General features: G+C 41.6%; 1 protein-coding gene across 7 annotated transcripts in view; it reads right to left on the reverse strand.

The window, feature by feature from the left end:
• The window catches only part of COG3 (component of oligomeric golgi complex 3), an 86,715-nt gene that overhangs the window by 1,265 nt on the left and 70,094 nt on the right, over window positions 1-15,356 (reverse strand). For 3 of the 7 annotated variants that reach the window (XM_059684637.1, XM_059684638.1, XM_059684636.1), the window contains 4 exons: window positions 15,196-15,330; window positions 10,396-10,471; window positions 2,771-2,898; window positions 1,890-1,988 (listed from right to left, as the gene is read on the reverse strand). In XM_059684637.1, coding sequence (XP_059540620.1) covers window positions 1,890-1,988; window positions 2,771-2,898; window positions 10,396-10,471; window positions 15,196-15,330 — 438 coding nt within the window. Of the gene's footprint in view, window positions 1-1,889; window positions 1,989-2,770; window positions 2,915-10,395; window positions 10,472-15,195; window positions 15,331-15,356 lie in introns of those variants that run through there. The other 4 variants (XM_059684639.1, XM_059684641.1, XM_059684643.1 and 1 more) reach the window with 4 other exon arrangements.

A 15,356-nucleotide genomic window follows, 5' to 3' on the forward strand; every position in this document is an offset into this window, starting at 1 on the left:
AACTACAGACCAACACTGACAAGGGACAGAAATACATCTAAATAACCAACTCCACCTTTTTCTATGCAGAGTATGCTTTCAGAGGAGTTGTATGTCAGATAAAGTCTTTAAATGACTCTTAAAAGCATAAGAACAGGCATGACAAGTGAATTTCAGCTCAAACTCTCATTCTTACTGAACCCAGGAGCGCCCTGACCACTCTGTACGGGAGGTTGTGACACAGCCTGCCAGAACGCCAAAGAAATCTGCGTGGCGACCAAGGGGAAATGACAACCTGCACACCGCAAGTTGTCACCCAGGCCCTAGCAAGATTTGCAGTTAAATGAACAGAGCAGTGAACCCTTCTATAAAGTATAAACTATTTTGATAATCAAAATAATCATGCATACCTGGCCAGTATGGCTCAATTGGTTGGAGTGTTGTCCTGTGCACTGAAGGTCACAGGTTGGATTCCTGGTCAGAACACATACCTAGGTTGCCGGTTTAATCCCCAGTCGGGTGCGTACAGGAGGCAACCAATCCATGTTTCTCTCACATTGATGTTTCTCTCTCTCCCTCTTCCTTCCTTTCTCTAAAATCAATATATTTTTTAAAAAAATAACCCCATAACCTCTTTATCAATTTGTACTTCCAATGCAAGGAACACAACATCACCTCTGTGTTTTTCCTGACCAACGTATAAAACCTGGATCTAATCATAAGAAAAAAGACAACTTCAAACGGAGGAACATTCTACAAAACAACTGGCCTATCAAGGCAAAGAAAGCCAAAAAGGCTGCAGAACTGCTCTCGGTTAAGAGAAACCAAAGAGCTGTGACAAGCAGCAGCACCTGGGCTGGACCCCTGACTGTGGACTTTGGATTAGATAATAGCATCAACGTTACATTTCCTGTTTTGAGCATTGTGGGAGGGCAGAGTAAGAGAATTCCTCATTCTTAGGAAATACACTGAAATAGTTCCAAATACAGAAGCACAGTGTCTCCCAACTTCCTCTCAAATGTCTTAAAAAGAGGGGCAAGGAGGAAGAGGGAAGGAGAAAGCAACAATGATAAAGCAAACGGGGCACACTAAACAGCTGAGTAAAGTTCCTTATTACCATTCTTGCATTTTTCTGTAGGTTTGAAATTATAAAATAAAGTTGCAAAAAATATTTGTACAGATGCTCCTCGACTTACAATGGGGTATGTCCTGATAAACCCACTGTAAGTTGAAAATATCATTAAGTTGAAAACGCATTTGATTAGCCTAATCTACCAAACATCATAGCTTAGCCTCGCCTAAATGCTCAGAACACTTCCATTAGCACCCCCCCCCCCCCCCGCCCATTAGAAGCTGCCCATTATCATGGGAAGATTAACAACTTCGTTGCAGAAACCAGAATCACCAGCCCTTTGAAGATCCCTTTGAAGATCCCAGATCTTTTTGCACACCTGCAGACCTTTGGAAATCTCCAGCCTAACTGCCCATTTGGCCCACCCTTTGGCTATTTCCCCATGTAACCCCAGCCCTTGCATATCACTAAACCCTTTGAAGAGCCCCAGTCCTTTTGCGTATCTGTAAGCTGCCCATTTACCCTTTTGCCTACTTTCCTTTATACTTCTACCAATATAAGCAGCTGGCTTATGGTGGGCTGCAGAGCTCATTTTTGTGGATGACCTGTTACTCTCCCATGCTGCCGGCAATACTGGAATAAACGCTATATATGACTCAACCCTGTCTCGGCTTAATTGGCTCGAGTAGTGACAGGCAGCACGGACCCATTGTTTGTCCAGTTACAAGACCATCATCAAAAATCTGACAAAGTTTGAACCTCTTGCTCATCAGAATAAAATATTGTACAGTATTTACTCAAACAACTAAATAACAAGAATCTTCGGACTATGGATTACCTGTTCCATAGTAGGACAAGCAATGATGTGGATATCTTCAGGACTGAACTCTTCCTTTAACAAAACATGGAGCTTCTGGAAGACTTGTTGAACATTATTCTTAGAAAGAGAAAAGGCAATCATATTAAGTGAGTCTCTAAAAACATCTACAGCCATTTAAACATGAAGCACCAAGAATATTAAATTGTAATTAATTGCCAAAATGAATGGAGGAAATGTATCTTTCATGGGATTACCAAAGACATAGTTTGCACTTAATATTTCACATGCTAGCACGACCCAAGTAAGACTTATCATAGAATGCTTCCTGGAAAAACCAAACCATAGCAAGTCCTGTCCCCCAGAGAACCTTCAGCAGCAATTTCTTAACAAAAGGCAATCAGGTTCCCAGACACAAACTGTACTTTAAAAACCAACCAACGCCTTGGGTAAGGATGTGAGCCCAAAGCAGAGCTGGAGTTATGAGTTCTAAATTTGCTGACATTTAATCCCTTAGTGGCTGCTACAGCCATTTATTTCCATTACTCACCAGTAACACAGGCATAATCCCTTAAAGGCTGCTCTTTCCAGTGTTGGGCCACACATCCAATGCGAAGTTCTAATTATTTATTTATGTATTTATTTACTAATTTCTACTTTCAGGGAGAAAGTACTTCAGTGACGAAGTGAGGATGGGGGAACGGGGAGAGGTATAATCAGAAAAATGCTGCTTGTAAACCTTCCAAGAATCACAGTGATTATTAGTTAACTTTACCAGAATAGTATGCTAACAGGAAGAGTTATACTATTTTTAAGTATCTACAGGAAGAGGAAAATGGTAGACAGGGCCAGAACACTTGAAGAGACTGGCCAACATTCAAATAAAGTATCATGATACTCACCCTAACAGGTTTAAACAAGATGAACTCGGTATCTTTATTGGATAGGTACAATGACATACTTCTCAAGGTCAGAGGCAGCTTTGCTTTTATGGTTTTGTAGACGCTTGCCACAAGGTCACTAACCTTTGCTGGAAAGAAATTAACCTCATTTGTGTCACAAAGAAAAAGAGAAGAAACATTTCCATTTTAATTCAAAGGGGAATAAAGGGAGAGAAAAATAACAAAATAAAAAAAGACTATTTCTCCAAAGAATTCTTTCCCTTTTCTTGTTTATTTATCAAATTTAATCACAAACTCCATAAACATTAATAATCTTCTAAATACAAAATCCTAATCCCCAGGGCTAAGGTAGCAAAAAGAATTTCTTGGCATGCTTCAGTACATTTACTGGGGCTGTAATGTGGTTGGTGCCTTTGGAACTTGGAGATTAAGTGCTAAGGAAAATGAGTTTATTCATTTGCAGAACTGACTCGCAGTAAGATATGCTCTCTGCCTTACAAGATCATTCAGAAAATATCCACATACATTGAATAGGAACTAAAAATTCATTTGTTACATTCTTATACTGTATTATCAAAAAGGGAATAGAATTCCAGAAAATTCTAACTGAAATAATTATGTAGCCAAAGTGTAGTGTCTGAAAAAAAGTTAAAATGGAAGAGTAGCAATCTGTACAAAAGTATTTAAAAGAGGAAATTAACCTAGAAAGCTACAAAGGAAAAGACTGATTAATAATTTCAAAGATGCTCAACTTCACTCATAACTAAAGAAATGCATATTAAGATATTTTCAGATTAGCAAAAATTAAGATTGTGAATATCCACATTTGACAGGGGTATGGGGAAACAGACACCCTCATCCACTGATGATGGGAGTACAAATTGGTTCGACCTCTTTGGAGGGATATTGAGCAATGTCTAGCAAAATAAACAATACACATACTCTCTCACTTAACCTTTCTACTGCTAGAAATTTACCTTGGAGGTACTCACAAAATAAAATATGTGTGTACAGGGACATTTCTTAAAGACTGTATGGAAAAACAAAAACACTAAAGATAACTTAAGTACCATTAATAAAAGTATTAAAAATAATTGTGCTACAGGGATATATTCTGTGCATCCATTAATCTGAATGGATGGAGCTGGATAGGTTGGTACAGAAAGGCCCCAAGCTACAGAGTAAGTTAAATATGCAAAGAATAAATATAATCTTATTTATGCAACATGTTTTAAGTCCATATAAGTTAGTATATACATAAATAATATGGGGAGGCCCAGCTGGCATGGCTCAGTGGTTGAGCATCAACCTATGAACCAGGCGGTCATGGTTCGATACCCGATCAGGGCACATGCCCAGGTTGCAGGCTCAATCCCCAGTATGAGGCCTGCAGGAGGCAGCCAATCAATGATTCTCTTATCATTGACTAGAGGCCCAGTGCACAAAATCAGTATACAGATAGGGTCCTTAGGCCTGGCAGCGATCAGGGCTGATCTGTGGGCAACCAGCGGGGCGATCGGGGCAACCTTGGCCGGCCTGGCGCTGCCTGCTTGCCAGCCCCACCCCCCACTGGCACCCATCTTGGCTGGCCTGGGCCTGCGGGCTGGGGGCAGATCCTGCATTGAGTGCCTGCCCCCTGGTGGTCAGTGCGTGTCAGAGCAACTGGTTGTTCCACTGGTTGTTCCGCCATTGAGTCAATTTGCATATTAGGCTTTTATTATATAAGATGTTTCTATCTCTCACTCTCCCTTCCTCTCTGAAATCAATAAATATATTTAAATAATAATAAAAATAATAATAATTGTAGGAAATCATTACTCATGGTTACCTGTGAGAGGATTAGTTTGGAGGTGGAGAACAGAATTATTTTTCATTTTATACTTTCTCACAATTCAAATTTTATATCATGCTAAAAAAAACTTTTTTTTAAATTGAGGACACGGTTGTGGTAGAGCAGGATAGGAAAGTGCCAATCCTCTCAAGGAGAACAAATAATCCAGAAAGTGGTTATTTTTCATAAAATACATGAAAGCTCCCTTAAGACCATTAATTCCACAGGCTCTGGTTCTGTCATTACTAACACACTTCAAGGTACATTAAGATAGTTTCAGAGCCCTTGATCACCAAAAGGTGTGTTTGGAGCCTAATAAATAAAGTACAGTAATCCTCCCTTATCTGAGGTTTTACTTTCCACATTTCAGTACTCTCAGTCCACCATGGTCCAAAAATATTAAATGAAAAATTCCAGAAATAAATAATTCATAAGTCTTAAATTGCACATCGTTTTGAGTAGGGTGATGAACTCTCGCCATCCTAGCCAGGACATGAATCATCCCTTTGTCCAATGTAAAGGGTGTCCCAAAATTCACGCAAGAAGTAATTTTGATAGAAAACACAGGTTTATAATTAAAAATTGTAAATTTTTTATTGATTCATAAAGTATACAGTATAGGGTTATGTATGGAATAGCATACATAAAAACTGGATTATCATGTCGCGATAGTGAGCACCATTAGCTGTTACTGCCTGAGCAGCCGCATTTTCGAAGAAGAACGGTCCGATGATGCCTCCAACCCAAAATCCGCACCAAACAGTGACACGTTGTGGATGCATTTGTTTCTCAACAATCACTCGTGGATTTTCTGAACCCCAAATGCGACAATTTTGTCGATTAACCAAGCCATCAAGATGAAAATGAGCCTCATCGAAATTCAGCCACATTTATGCAAAACGGTCATGGAAAATTTCAACAAAAGAGTGCGTATGTGCCAGCAAAGCCGTGGAGGCCATTTACCCGATATGCTATTCCATACATAACCTTATACTGTATACTTTATGAATCAATAAAAAATTCACAATTTTTAATTATAAACCTGTGTTTTCTATCAAAATTACTTCTTGCATGATTTTGAGACACCCTTTATCTACGCTGTATTTGCTTGTGAGTCACTTAGTAGCCGTCTCCATTATCAGACTGCCTTTTGCAGTATGGCAATGCTTGTGTTCAAGTAACCCTTATTCTACCTGCAGTGATGCTGCCAATTTGGATATGCCAAAAAGAAGCCATAAAGTGCATGTATGTGGAAGAAAAAGCATAGAATTTACAGGATTCTGTACTATCCTTGGTTTCAGGTATCTACTGGGGGGTCTTGGACTGTATCATCAGTGGATAAAGGAGACTACTGTATCCTCCAATTACAAAAAGATATATTTCCCAGAGTAAATTAACAAAATGACATCCTAATTTATAACTGAATCTCCTGTGAGTTTATCATGAAATGAACCCTGTAACCTGATCAAATCTGCATGAACCAGTAATGCTAGGTTTCTAGAGGCCTAAGACAACTCCCTCAATTGTTTTTGATGCTCCCATCTCAAAAGCTACAAAACCTGTCTTTGACATTTAAGTCTGGGCTTCTTGTATTACAGAGCAAGAAAAAGCAACTCCACAGCCAGCCCCAGTGGCTAGACCAGTGGTGGCGAACCTTTTGAGCTTAGCATGTCAGCATTTTGAAAAACCCTAACTTAACTCTGGTGCCATGTCACATAGAGAAATTTTTTGATATTTGCAACCACAGTAAAACAAATATTTATATTTTTGATATTTATTTTATATATTTAAATGCCATTTAACAAAGAAAAATCAACCAAAAAAATGAGTTCATGTTTCAGAGGTTCGCCATCACTGGGCTAGACAGAAAATACAAGTAGGTAAACTCAAGTCCTATCATTTTATTTGCCAAGATATCCTCACTTAGAAAAAAACAAAATGGGTTAAATAACAAAGCAGCAAGCCCTATTTTAATGTTTTTCTGTCAGCTCCCTTTCATCTTTACTAGTGACAACTCTAGTGATGCTTAAGAGCACAACACACCAACACTGGGGGTTCTATACAGATTCCACTTGAGGAAAGGACCTTTCCAAAGGACACTATGCATCAAGCCTCTGGGCGTGGCTGCACTAAATATAAATATGCCTGGGCCTATTTGTTGGTTTCTATCTGTCTGAAGAAAGATTACACCCAAGAGTTTCATTTACTTAAACACTCAAAATAAAATCAGCTCCTATTTCGAGATAAGCTCTGTAAGTGACTGAACCTTGAGACCAAGGCCCAATTAACCCAAAGATGATTAGAATTCTTTCTAGAATCATGCTGAATAATGCACTAATGAGTCTGCTCCCGACTGTGAGGGGTCAAACAGGTGGTCGCCACCAGGTCAACCATGGTTAGAATTTCCAGTATTGTCAGTAAGACAATCTGGCTTTGTGTCTTCTGACAGAATGCACTGTAGCCTTGAGTACACTCTGTCCTTCAGTAAGGTGGCAAAGACCCCAAGCTCATACAATGAATGGAAGGCCTTAGGCATGTCACGAAGTTCACTTGCAATAAAGCAAATCAATGCAAACTTATGTTGACATCAACAAAGTTCACATGGCAAATTTTTTAAATAATACCCTGTCTTCCTTTCAGTGCAATTGATAATTCTCTGCATTTACAAATCTTCCTAAGAGATACAGAGCTGCTCTTTCAACTTCTTAGTTCTAATTCAACTTTAAATTAACATGAGGCAGCGCAACTGGCATAGCTCAGTGGTTGAGCATAGACCTATGAACCAGAAGGTCATGGTTCGATTCCCAAATGGGACACATGCCCCAGGGTTATGGGCTAGATCCCCAGTGTGGGGGCATGCAGGAGGCAACTGATCAATGACTCTCGCTCTTCACTGATGTTTCTATCTCTCTCTCCCTCTTCCTTCCTGAAATTAATAAAAATATATTTTAACTAGTGGCCCAGTGCATGAAATTTGTGCGGGGGGGGGGGGGGTGGTCCCTCAACCCAGTCTGCACTCTCTCCAATCAGGGACCCCTTGGGGGATGTCTGGCTGCCGGCAGTCGGACATCCCTCTCACAATCTGGGACCATTGGCTCCTTACCACTCGCCTGCTTGCTTGATTGTCCCTAACTGCCTCTGCCTGACTGCCTGGTTGCCCCTAACTGCTCTCCCCTGCCGGCCTGATCTCACCCCCAACTGCCCTCCCCTGCCGGCCTGATCTCGCCCCCAATTGCCCTCCCCTGCTGGCCTGATCGCCCCTAACTGCCTCTGCCTGCCTGATCACCTCTAACTGCCCTCCCCTGCTGGCCTGATCTCGCCCCCAACTGCCCTCCCCTGCCGGCCTGATCTCGCCCCCAATTGCCCACCCCTGCCGGCCTGATTGCCCCTAACTGCCTCTGCCTTGGCCCCACCACCATGGCTTTGTCCGGAAGGAAGTCAGACATCCAGAATATGGCCAGTCAACTGGTCTAATTAGCATATTTCCCTTTTATTAGTATAGATAGATTATATAGGATAGGATTGCTTAAATGGGGGGGGGGGAGTCTTTTTCAGCAGGAGGAGATGCTCTTGGCAGACAAAAATACATAATCCCTATATCTGGACTGATAGCCAGCCATATGCACTACACTGCCAAACTGGTCATTAAAAAATTGAACCACTTTCTTACACCTTACACTAAACAGCTGTTGCCCTTAAAACTCCTCCTCAGTCCCCACCTTAGGTTCTGCCTTCACAGTTCACTCAGATTAGGTTCTGATTGGTCGATTTCTATGCCAGTCAGTCAATAGCTCCGCCTCCTAGGCAACCATTGGCTCCTCGCAGTTCACCCAGATTTGGTTCTGATTGGTCGGTTTCTATGCCAGTCAGCATCTCCAGACCTATCTCTGGGCCTGATCAGCAGCTGCCCCAGGCTGCTGACGAGCGGGCTGAACTGCTGACCTCTCAGAGAGAGAGAGAGAGGGAGGCATGGCTACTGGTGAGGCCCAGAGAGAGAGGCAAGGGCTGATCAACAGCTGCCACAGAGGCTGGGGATCAGACCCTGCTCTCTCTGGGCCTTGCCAGCAGCCGCGGCAGCTGCTGATTAGCCCCACCTCTCTCTCTCTCTCTCCCCGAGAGGTCAGCAGTTCAGCCCACTCGCCAGTGCCCGCCCACCTGAGCCTGCTGCGCACGCAGCCTGGCATTCAGTTGTCCCTTCAGTCATTTTGGACCTTACAGACCCTGGCTCTCTATATATAAATTAGTTAATTAACATGAGGCATCCATATATATAAAAGCCTAAGCAACCAAAAGACTAAACGACTGGTCAACCAGTCGCTATGACACACACTGACCACCAGGGAGCAGACGCTCAATGCAGGAGCTGCTCCCTGGTGGTCAGTGCACTCCCACAGTGGGAGCGCCGCTCAGCTGACCAACGCATGCCAGATGCCAGGCTCAGGACTGGCAAGCATAGCTGTGGCGGCGCAAGCCTCTCCCGCCTCTGCAGCAGCACTACCGAGTGGCACTGGTGGCAGGTGCAGCGGGGCCAGGATGAACGGGAGCGGTGTGGGGCCTGGCCTGGACTCAGGCTCCTCCCTGGACGCCTGCAGCTTCGCGCATTACTACATCTCTCGAAGGGTGTCGGACTGCCAGTTTCAGCCTGATCCCCACAGGCCAGGCCCTAGATCGGGCCAAAACCACCAGTCCAACATCCCCCAAGGGGTCCTGTATTGCGAGAGGGCACAGGCCAGGCTGAGGGACCACACTGGTGACAAATCCATGCACCAGGCCTCTAGTTAAATAATAATAACTAAAAATTTTAGAATGGCCTCAATTCTTTTTTCCCAAAAGAAAGACCTGACAGGCATAACATTCATTTATGTGGAAAACCAATAATACTAAAAACCTAATTCTAGATTATATGCTTATCAACAGTCAATTCTTTGTAGATGCTAAACCAGAATCATTCTTTGGATCTCCCTCACAATGAGCAAAAAGCTTCCCTACCAACTTGGACACAGATTATCCCAAATTTAAACACTGCTTTTTTCGCCATTTTGCCCTTTTTAGTTTCAGAGAATCACTATCACGGTAAGGGCCAGGAGAAGGACGGCCAAATATACCATCTAACAAAATTATTTATTCTGGTTTAATGGCAACTTAAAATATCACAAAATGTACCTAAAATAATGCACAAAGTTAGTCATGATTTTAAATGAGTAATGTCTAATGCTAAAGATAAACAACAACAACAACAAAAATAATCTTCTAAAAAATGTACATTTAAGAAAGAGTAAGATTGGGAACATTTCAAGCATATCTGCCCACTTCCAACTGACACTACAATTTTTATTATTTTTCTCAAACACTCTAAAACTCTGAACAGAGGGTGCAACTTGTATAAAATGATGAACAAAATAATGTACCACATTCCTTTATAATACTTGAAAATAGTAGCATTCATGCTATAATTTCATACTATCATCTATAGTATTTTCATCAAAGCTGTATAACACAATGAAAAATGGTTGTACAGAAACCAGCAGCCTCAGTGCCTCCATGTAAGTCACATTTTATTTTTAACTGTGTGTGTGTGTGTGTGTGTGTGTGTGTAACATTCTTCCTTCCTTGAAATGCAGGTAGTAGTGGCCAATAAAAAAGACCTGTCAGCTAAAAACTGCATCTTGTATTAAACTAAACCACAGTAAGAGTAGGAAACCTACTCCAAGCTGTCAGAGCAAGGACTATATAAATGGAAATTAATCAATATCCTAAAAAAAAAAAGAAATCCCAGATAGCAAAATGTGAATACCTGGTTGTGCCCATGGCTGCTGTGAGAGAGTGTACTTGGGTCCTCCCTGACTGGCCATTGTTTTTAATGCTGAAACCTAGTAAAAGAGACAAAAAAAAGTTTCATTTCATTGATGACAAATTAAACTAGTACTTCTCTCAAAAGATATTTACCACTACTTAAACCTACCTATATATAGTCTATATATATAAAAGCCTAAGAGACCATTATGACCGAACGACCAGAATGACCAGTCAACCAGCCGGTAGCTGTGACACACACTGACCCAGACCTTGCTGCTGGGGCCCTGACAGCCTCAAATCTGGTTCACCTACTCCCTGGATGCAGACAGGAGGAAGGAGGAAGCCCGATTCCTCATGGAATCAGCCGTTGGCTAGCTTGCTGCTGGGGCCCTGATAGCCCCAAATCCGGTTTACCGACAACCTGGACTCAGACAGGAGGGAGCGGGGAGCCCGATTCCTCACAGAATCAGCCGTTAGACAGCGTGCTGCTGGGGCCCTGACAGCCCTGAATCTGGTTCACCCGCACCCCAGACCCAGACAGGGCGAGATGGCCCCATTCAGCCCTGATCACTGGTCAGGCCTAGGAACTCCACCCGTGCATGAATTCGTGCACCGGGCCTCTAGTTAAAACGTAATGAGTCTGGCCGATGTTACTCATGGTTGAGTGTTGACCTATGAACCAGGAGGCCATAGTTTGATTCCAGGTCAGGGCACATGCTTAGGTGGCAGGCTTCATCCCCAGTGGAGGCAAATGCAGGAGGCAGTCAATCAATGATTCTCTCTCATCATTGATGTTTGTATCCCTCTCTCCCTCTCCCTTCCTCTCTAGAATCAATAAAAATATTTTTTAACAAATAAAAATTAAAAAATAAGTCTTCTAACAACCTAAGAATGTTCTCTACACACTCACACATTTTATTTTACTATGCAAGCCCATATCCTATGTAATAAAAGCCTAATATGCTAAGTGTCCGGTCGTCCAGTCATCAGTTCAACCAATCAAAGCGTAATATGCTAATGATATGCTAAGGCCACTCAACCACTAACTATGATGTGCACTGACCACCAGGGGGCAGATAGTCGCCCGGTTGACCAGTCGCTATGACATACACTGACCACCAGGGGGCAGACACTCCAACCGGTAGGTTAGCTTGCTGCTGGGGTCCAGCTAATCAGGACAGAGCAAGATAGGCCAGACACACCCTGGAGCCCTCCCGCAATCCCTCCTCAGCTGGCCAACCTCTCACATCTCTCCCCAGCCCTGATCATGCACCGGTGAGGTCCCTTGGCCTGGCCTGCACCCTCTCGCAATCCGGGACACCTTGGGGGATATCGGAGAGCCAGTTTCAACCTGATCCCGCAGGCCAGGCCGAGGGACCCCACTAGTGCATGAATTCATGCACCAGGCCTCTAGTATATTTGTAAAATCAGTCCAAGCTTAAAACAAGCTGAGGACATTTTGTTGATGAGACTTACATCCAAATGGTAAGTACTGACACCTAAAAGCATACATCCAAATGAAAGATCAAATACTGTTTCCTTTCTGTACCTATGGATGCTGTTTTTCTTACAATCATTTATCAAGGTGCAAGCAGTGGTTGCCTTATAAAATGCCAACTATAATAAAAGAGGCACAAAAAACTTCACTTACAGATTTGCTTTTAAAAAATCATTTTAGCCCGGCCAGCGTGGCTGGAGTGGTTGAGCATCGACCTACGAACCAGGAGGGCACGGTTCAATTCCCAGTCAGTGCACATGCCTGAGTTGTGGGCTCAATCTCCAATGTGGGTGTACAGGAAGAAGTCAATCAATGATTCTCTTTAATCACTGATATTTCTATCTCTCTCTCCCTCTCCCTTCCTCTCTGAAATCAATAAAAATATATTTATTATAAAAAATTAAAAATCATTTTGAAGTTTTTCAATACAATACTCACTAGGAAAAAGGGAAAATTTGCTCCACAAATTGTAAGAAGCCATGTCTTAAATGATCACATATATCTGTGAACTCTAGTGCTTACATTTCATGCTTGTGTGTGTGTGTGTATGCATGTTTGGGATATATATCATATGCACATATGTATATGGTATATATCTTTACCTCTGACTCACTCTATGCCAACAGGGCAGGGGAAGACCTAAATTTGGAGTAAGATAACATAAAAGGGATGCTCAGTCCTCTACTAAATATGCTGACTGGAAACTCAATGAGGAGCAGTGAAGGGCCAGAGTTGGAAAAGGAAAAATGAGGCACCATAGAATGAGAAGAGGGGATGGAATTGTCTTCTCAATGACGATTAGAGGAGGGTCTTTCCTTCACAAATCCCACAGTGAGGAGAGTATGAAAGAGATGCATGAAAAGAGAGAGAGAGAGAGAGAGAGAGATGCATGAGCCCTTACTGGTCTGGCTCAGTTGGTTGTGTGTCTGGTCAGGGCACATGCCAGGGTTTAGGACTTGATCCCCAACAGGGGGCGTGTAGGCAGTTGGTCGATGTTTCGCTCTCATATCAATGTTTCTCTCCCCCTGCTTCCTTCCTCTCTCTCTTAAAATCAATAAAAAATTTTTTTTAAAAAGATGCATGACTGCCCTACCCGGTTTGGCTCAGTGGATAGAGTCGGCCTGCGAACTGAAAGGTTCCAGGTTCGATTCCAGTCAAGGGCACATGCCTGGGTTGTGGGCTTGATCCCTAGTGGGGGACTTGCAGGAGGCAGCCTATCCATGATTCTCTCTCATTGTGGATGTTTCTATCTCTTTCTCTCCCTCTTCCTTCCTCTCTGAAATCAATAAAAATATATTTTTTTAAAAAAAGATGCATGACCAGCTTAGCTATATTTAGGTCCCCACTATAGACACGCAGTATGTTCATGGAGAACCATTATATAATTCAGACTTGGAATACATATTTCTACATAAGCCTCTAATTTTTAAAAAATGTTCATCATGTCCAGAGTCTTTTAAAATACACAACTGTATAGTACTACCAGATTTATCAAACTTATACTAATGTCAGCTTGGAGAATCACATCAGTCAATTTTCATTCTCTTGATTTCAAGGAAACTGTACTTTTCTAGAAAAACCCTTTAATCCTAGATTTCATCATAATCAACTTGTTTCTATGGGAAGTTTCACTCTGCTGATGTTATTACAAAATATTCATCTACAATATTTCCCACCAGTATTAATGCGGAATCTTCTCCCAAAAATACAGGGTGGGGCGAAAGTAGGTTTATAGCTCTGAGTACACAAAACAGGTTATTTTTATATTATTATTTGTTAATTATTGTATTATTTTCCATACAAACAACTATAAACCTACTTTCGCCCCACCTTGTACAAACTATAATCTACAAGCTGGTTGTACATTAGTAAAAACTATGATGACTTATGAATAAATTACAAAGTATCAATATCTGTTCCATTTTTTAAAAGTTGAAACCTAGGAGGAAAACATTCCACCATCTCTTTTTAAATTTACATGGTAGAGAACGATCTCTCTCTCTCTCTCTCTCTCTCTCTCTCTCTCTCTCTCTCTCTCTCTCTCTCTCTCCCCCCAAATACTTGATATGTGTAGACTTACAGCCACTAAACAGTAACATGCCCCAACAATAAATAAAGAGTAGTTTGACTGGTTTAACATTTCTATATTTGCTTTTGTGGTAATTATTGTTTTTTAAAACTAATCTATTCTGTTTTTATCTCAGGCTCAGGTATTAGTGTTGATGCCTGCAACAAGTCACTAATGAACAATTTGCTTAGCTATCTCCTGGTCATTTCATAGATACATCTTGTCTCCCAGTTAAGACTTAGTTAAGAAAATTTGAGAGAAAAGTCTGTGATACTTCTATTCTTTTTATGACGTTTTCTAATACAAGTCTGGACAAGCAGTAAAGGCTCAATAAAGTAAAGTTAATTTCAAGACTTTTTAAACATCTTTATGAGGAAAGTCCTTAGTAAAAACACTTAAATTTTTTTTAATGATTAGATTGTAACAGGAAAGTCAAAATAGTCATGATCTGAATTTTTCAGTGGCTGGCATTAGATAGTTAATGGATTTTAGCTAGGAGACAGAGAAAAACAGATGATTATAAACTCATATATCTGGTGATTAACAATGCAATGAGCCCTGACCAATGTTGCTAAATGGTTAGAGCATCTGCCTGTACACTGTAGGGTCTTTGGTTCGATTCTTGATCAAGGGCACATCCCTGGGTTGCAGATATGATCCCCAACCCTCAACCCCAGTCAGGACTCGCGAGGGAGGCAACCAATCAATGTGTCTCCTTCACACTGATCTTTCTCTCTTCCTCTCTCTCTCTCTCCCACTTCTCTTCCACTCTCTAAAAATCAATGGAAAAAATATCCTCCAGTGAGGATTAACAACAACAACAAAAAAACACAATGCAATGATACAAAATCAATTTTCAATTATCTGTGCAAAGGGAAGGGAGAAATAGCATGTAAAACAAAGAGGAAAATAGTTCACCCACTTAACAGGAAGCCCTGATAAGCAGGACTGCCATGCAGGTGCTAATCTAGGAAAAGTGAGAGTCCCATACCACATGCAGATACTCTCAATGTAACACAGGTAACCAGAGGTCTGCTATAAGCAGTTTTTATATAAAAATTCAAAACAAAAAGCTTCTATAAAAAGAAACAAGGTGATGTCCTAGACGAAATCATTAAGACTTAGGCTCACTATCTCTTTCTGCCAGAGTTTCACAAGAGAGTAATTAATTGAAAAAGAAATCTAGGGAAGAATTCAAAATTACTTTACCAAATATGCATCAAGGGCTATACCTTTGTCATGAACTCCTCCAGCTGCTCTACAAACTGCTTGGTCTGCTGTTGAATGAACTGTTCACAGGCCGATTTCAGATGACGGTCTACATCTTTTTTAGAGTCAAGATAATGTTCTCTTATCTCAGGAGTGCCCTAAAAAAGACAATTTCCTCCTGCTT

This window comes from Myotis daubentonii, chromosome 2, assembly GCF_963259705.1.
Source record: "Myotis daubentonii chromosome 2, mMyoDau2.1, whole genome shotgun sequence".
NCBI classification, from domain to species: Eukaryota; Metazoa; Chordata; class Mammalia; order Chiroptera; family Vespertilionidae; genus Myotis; species Myotis daubentonii.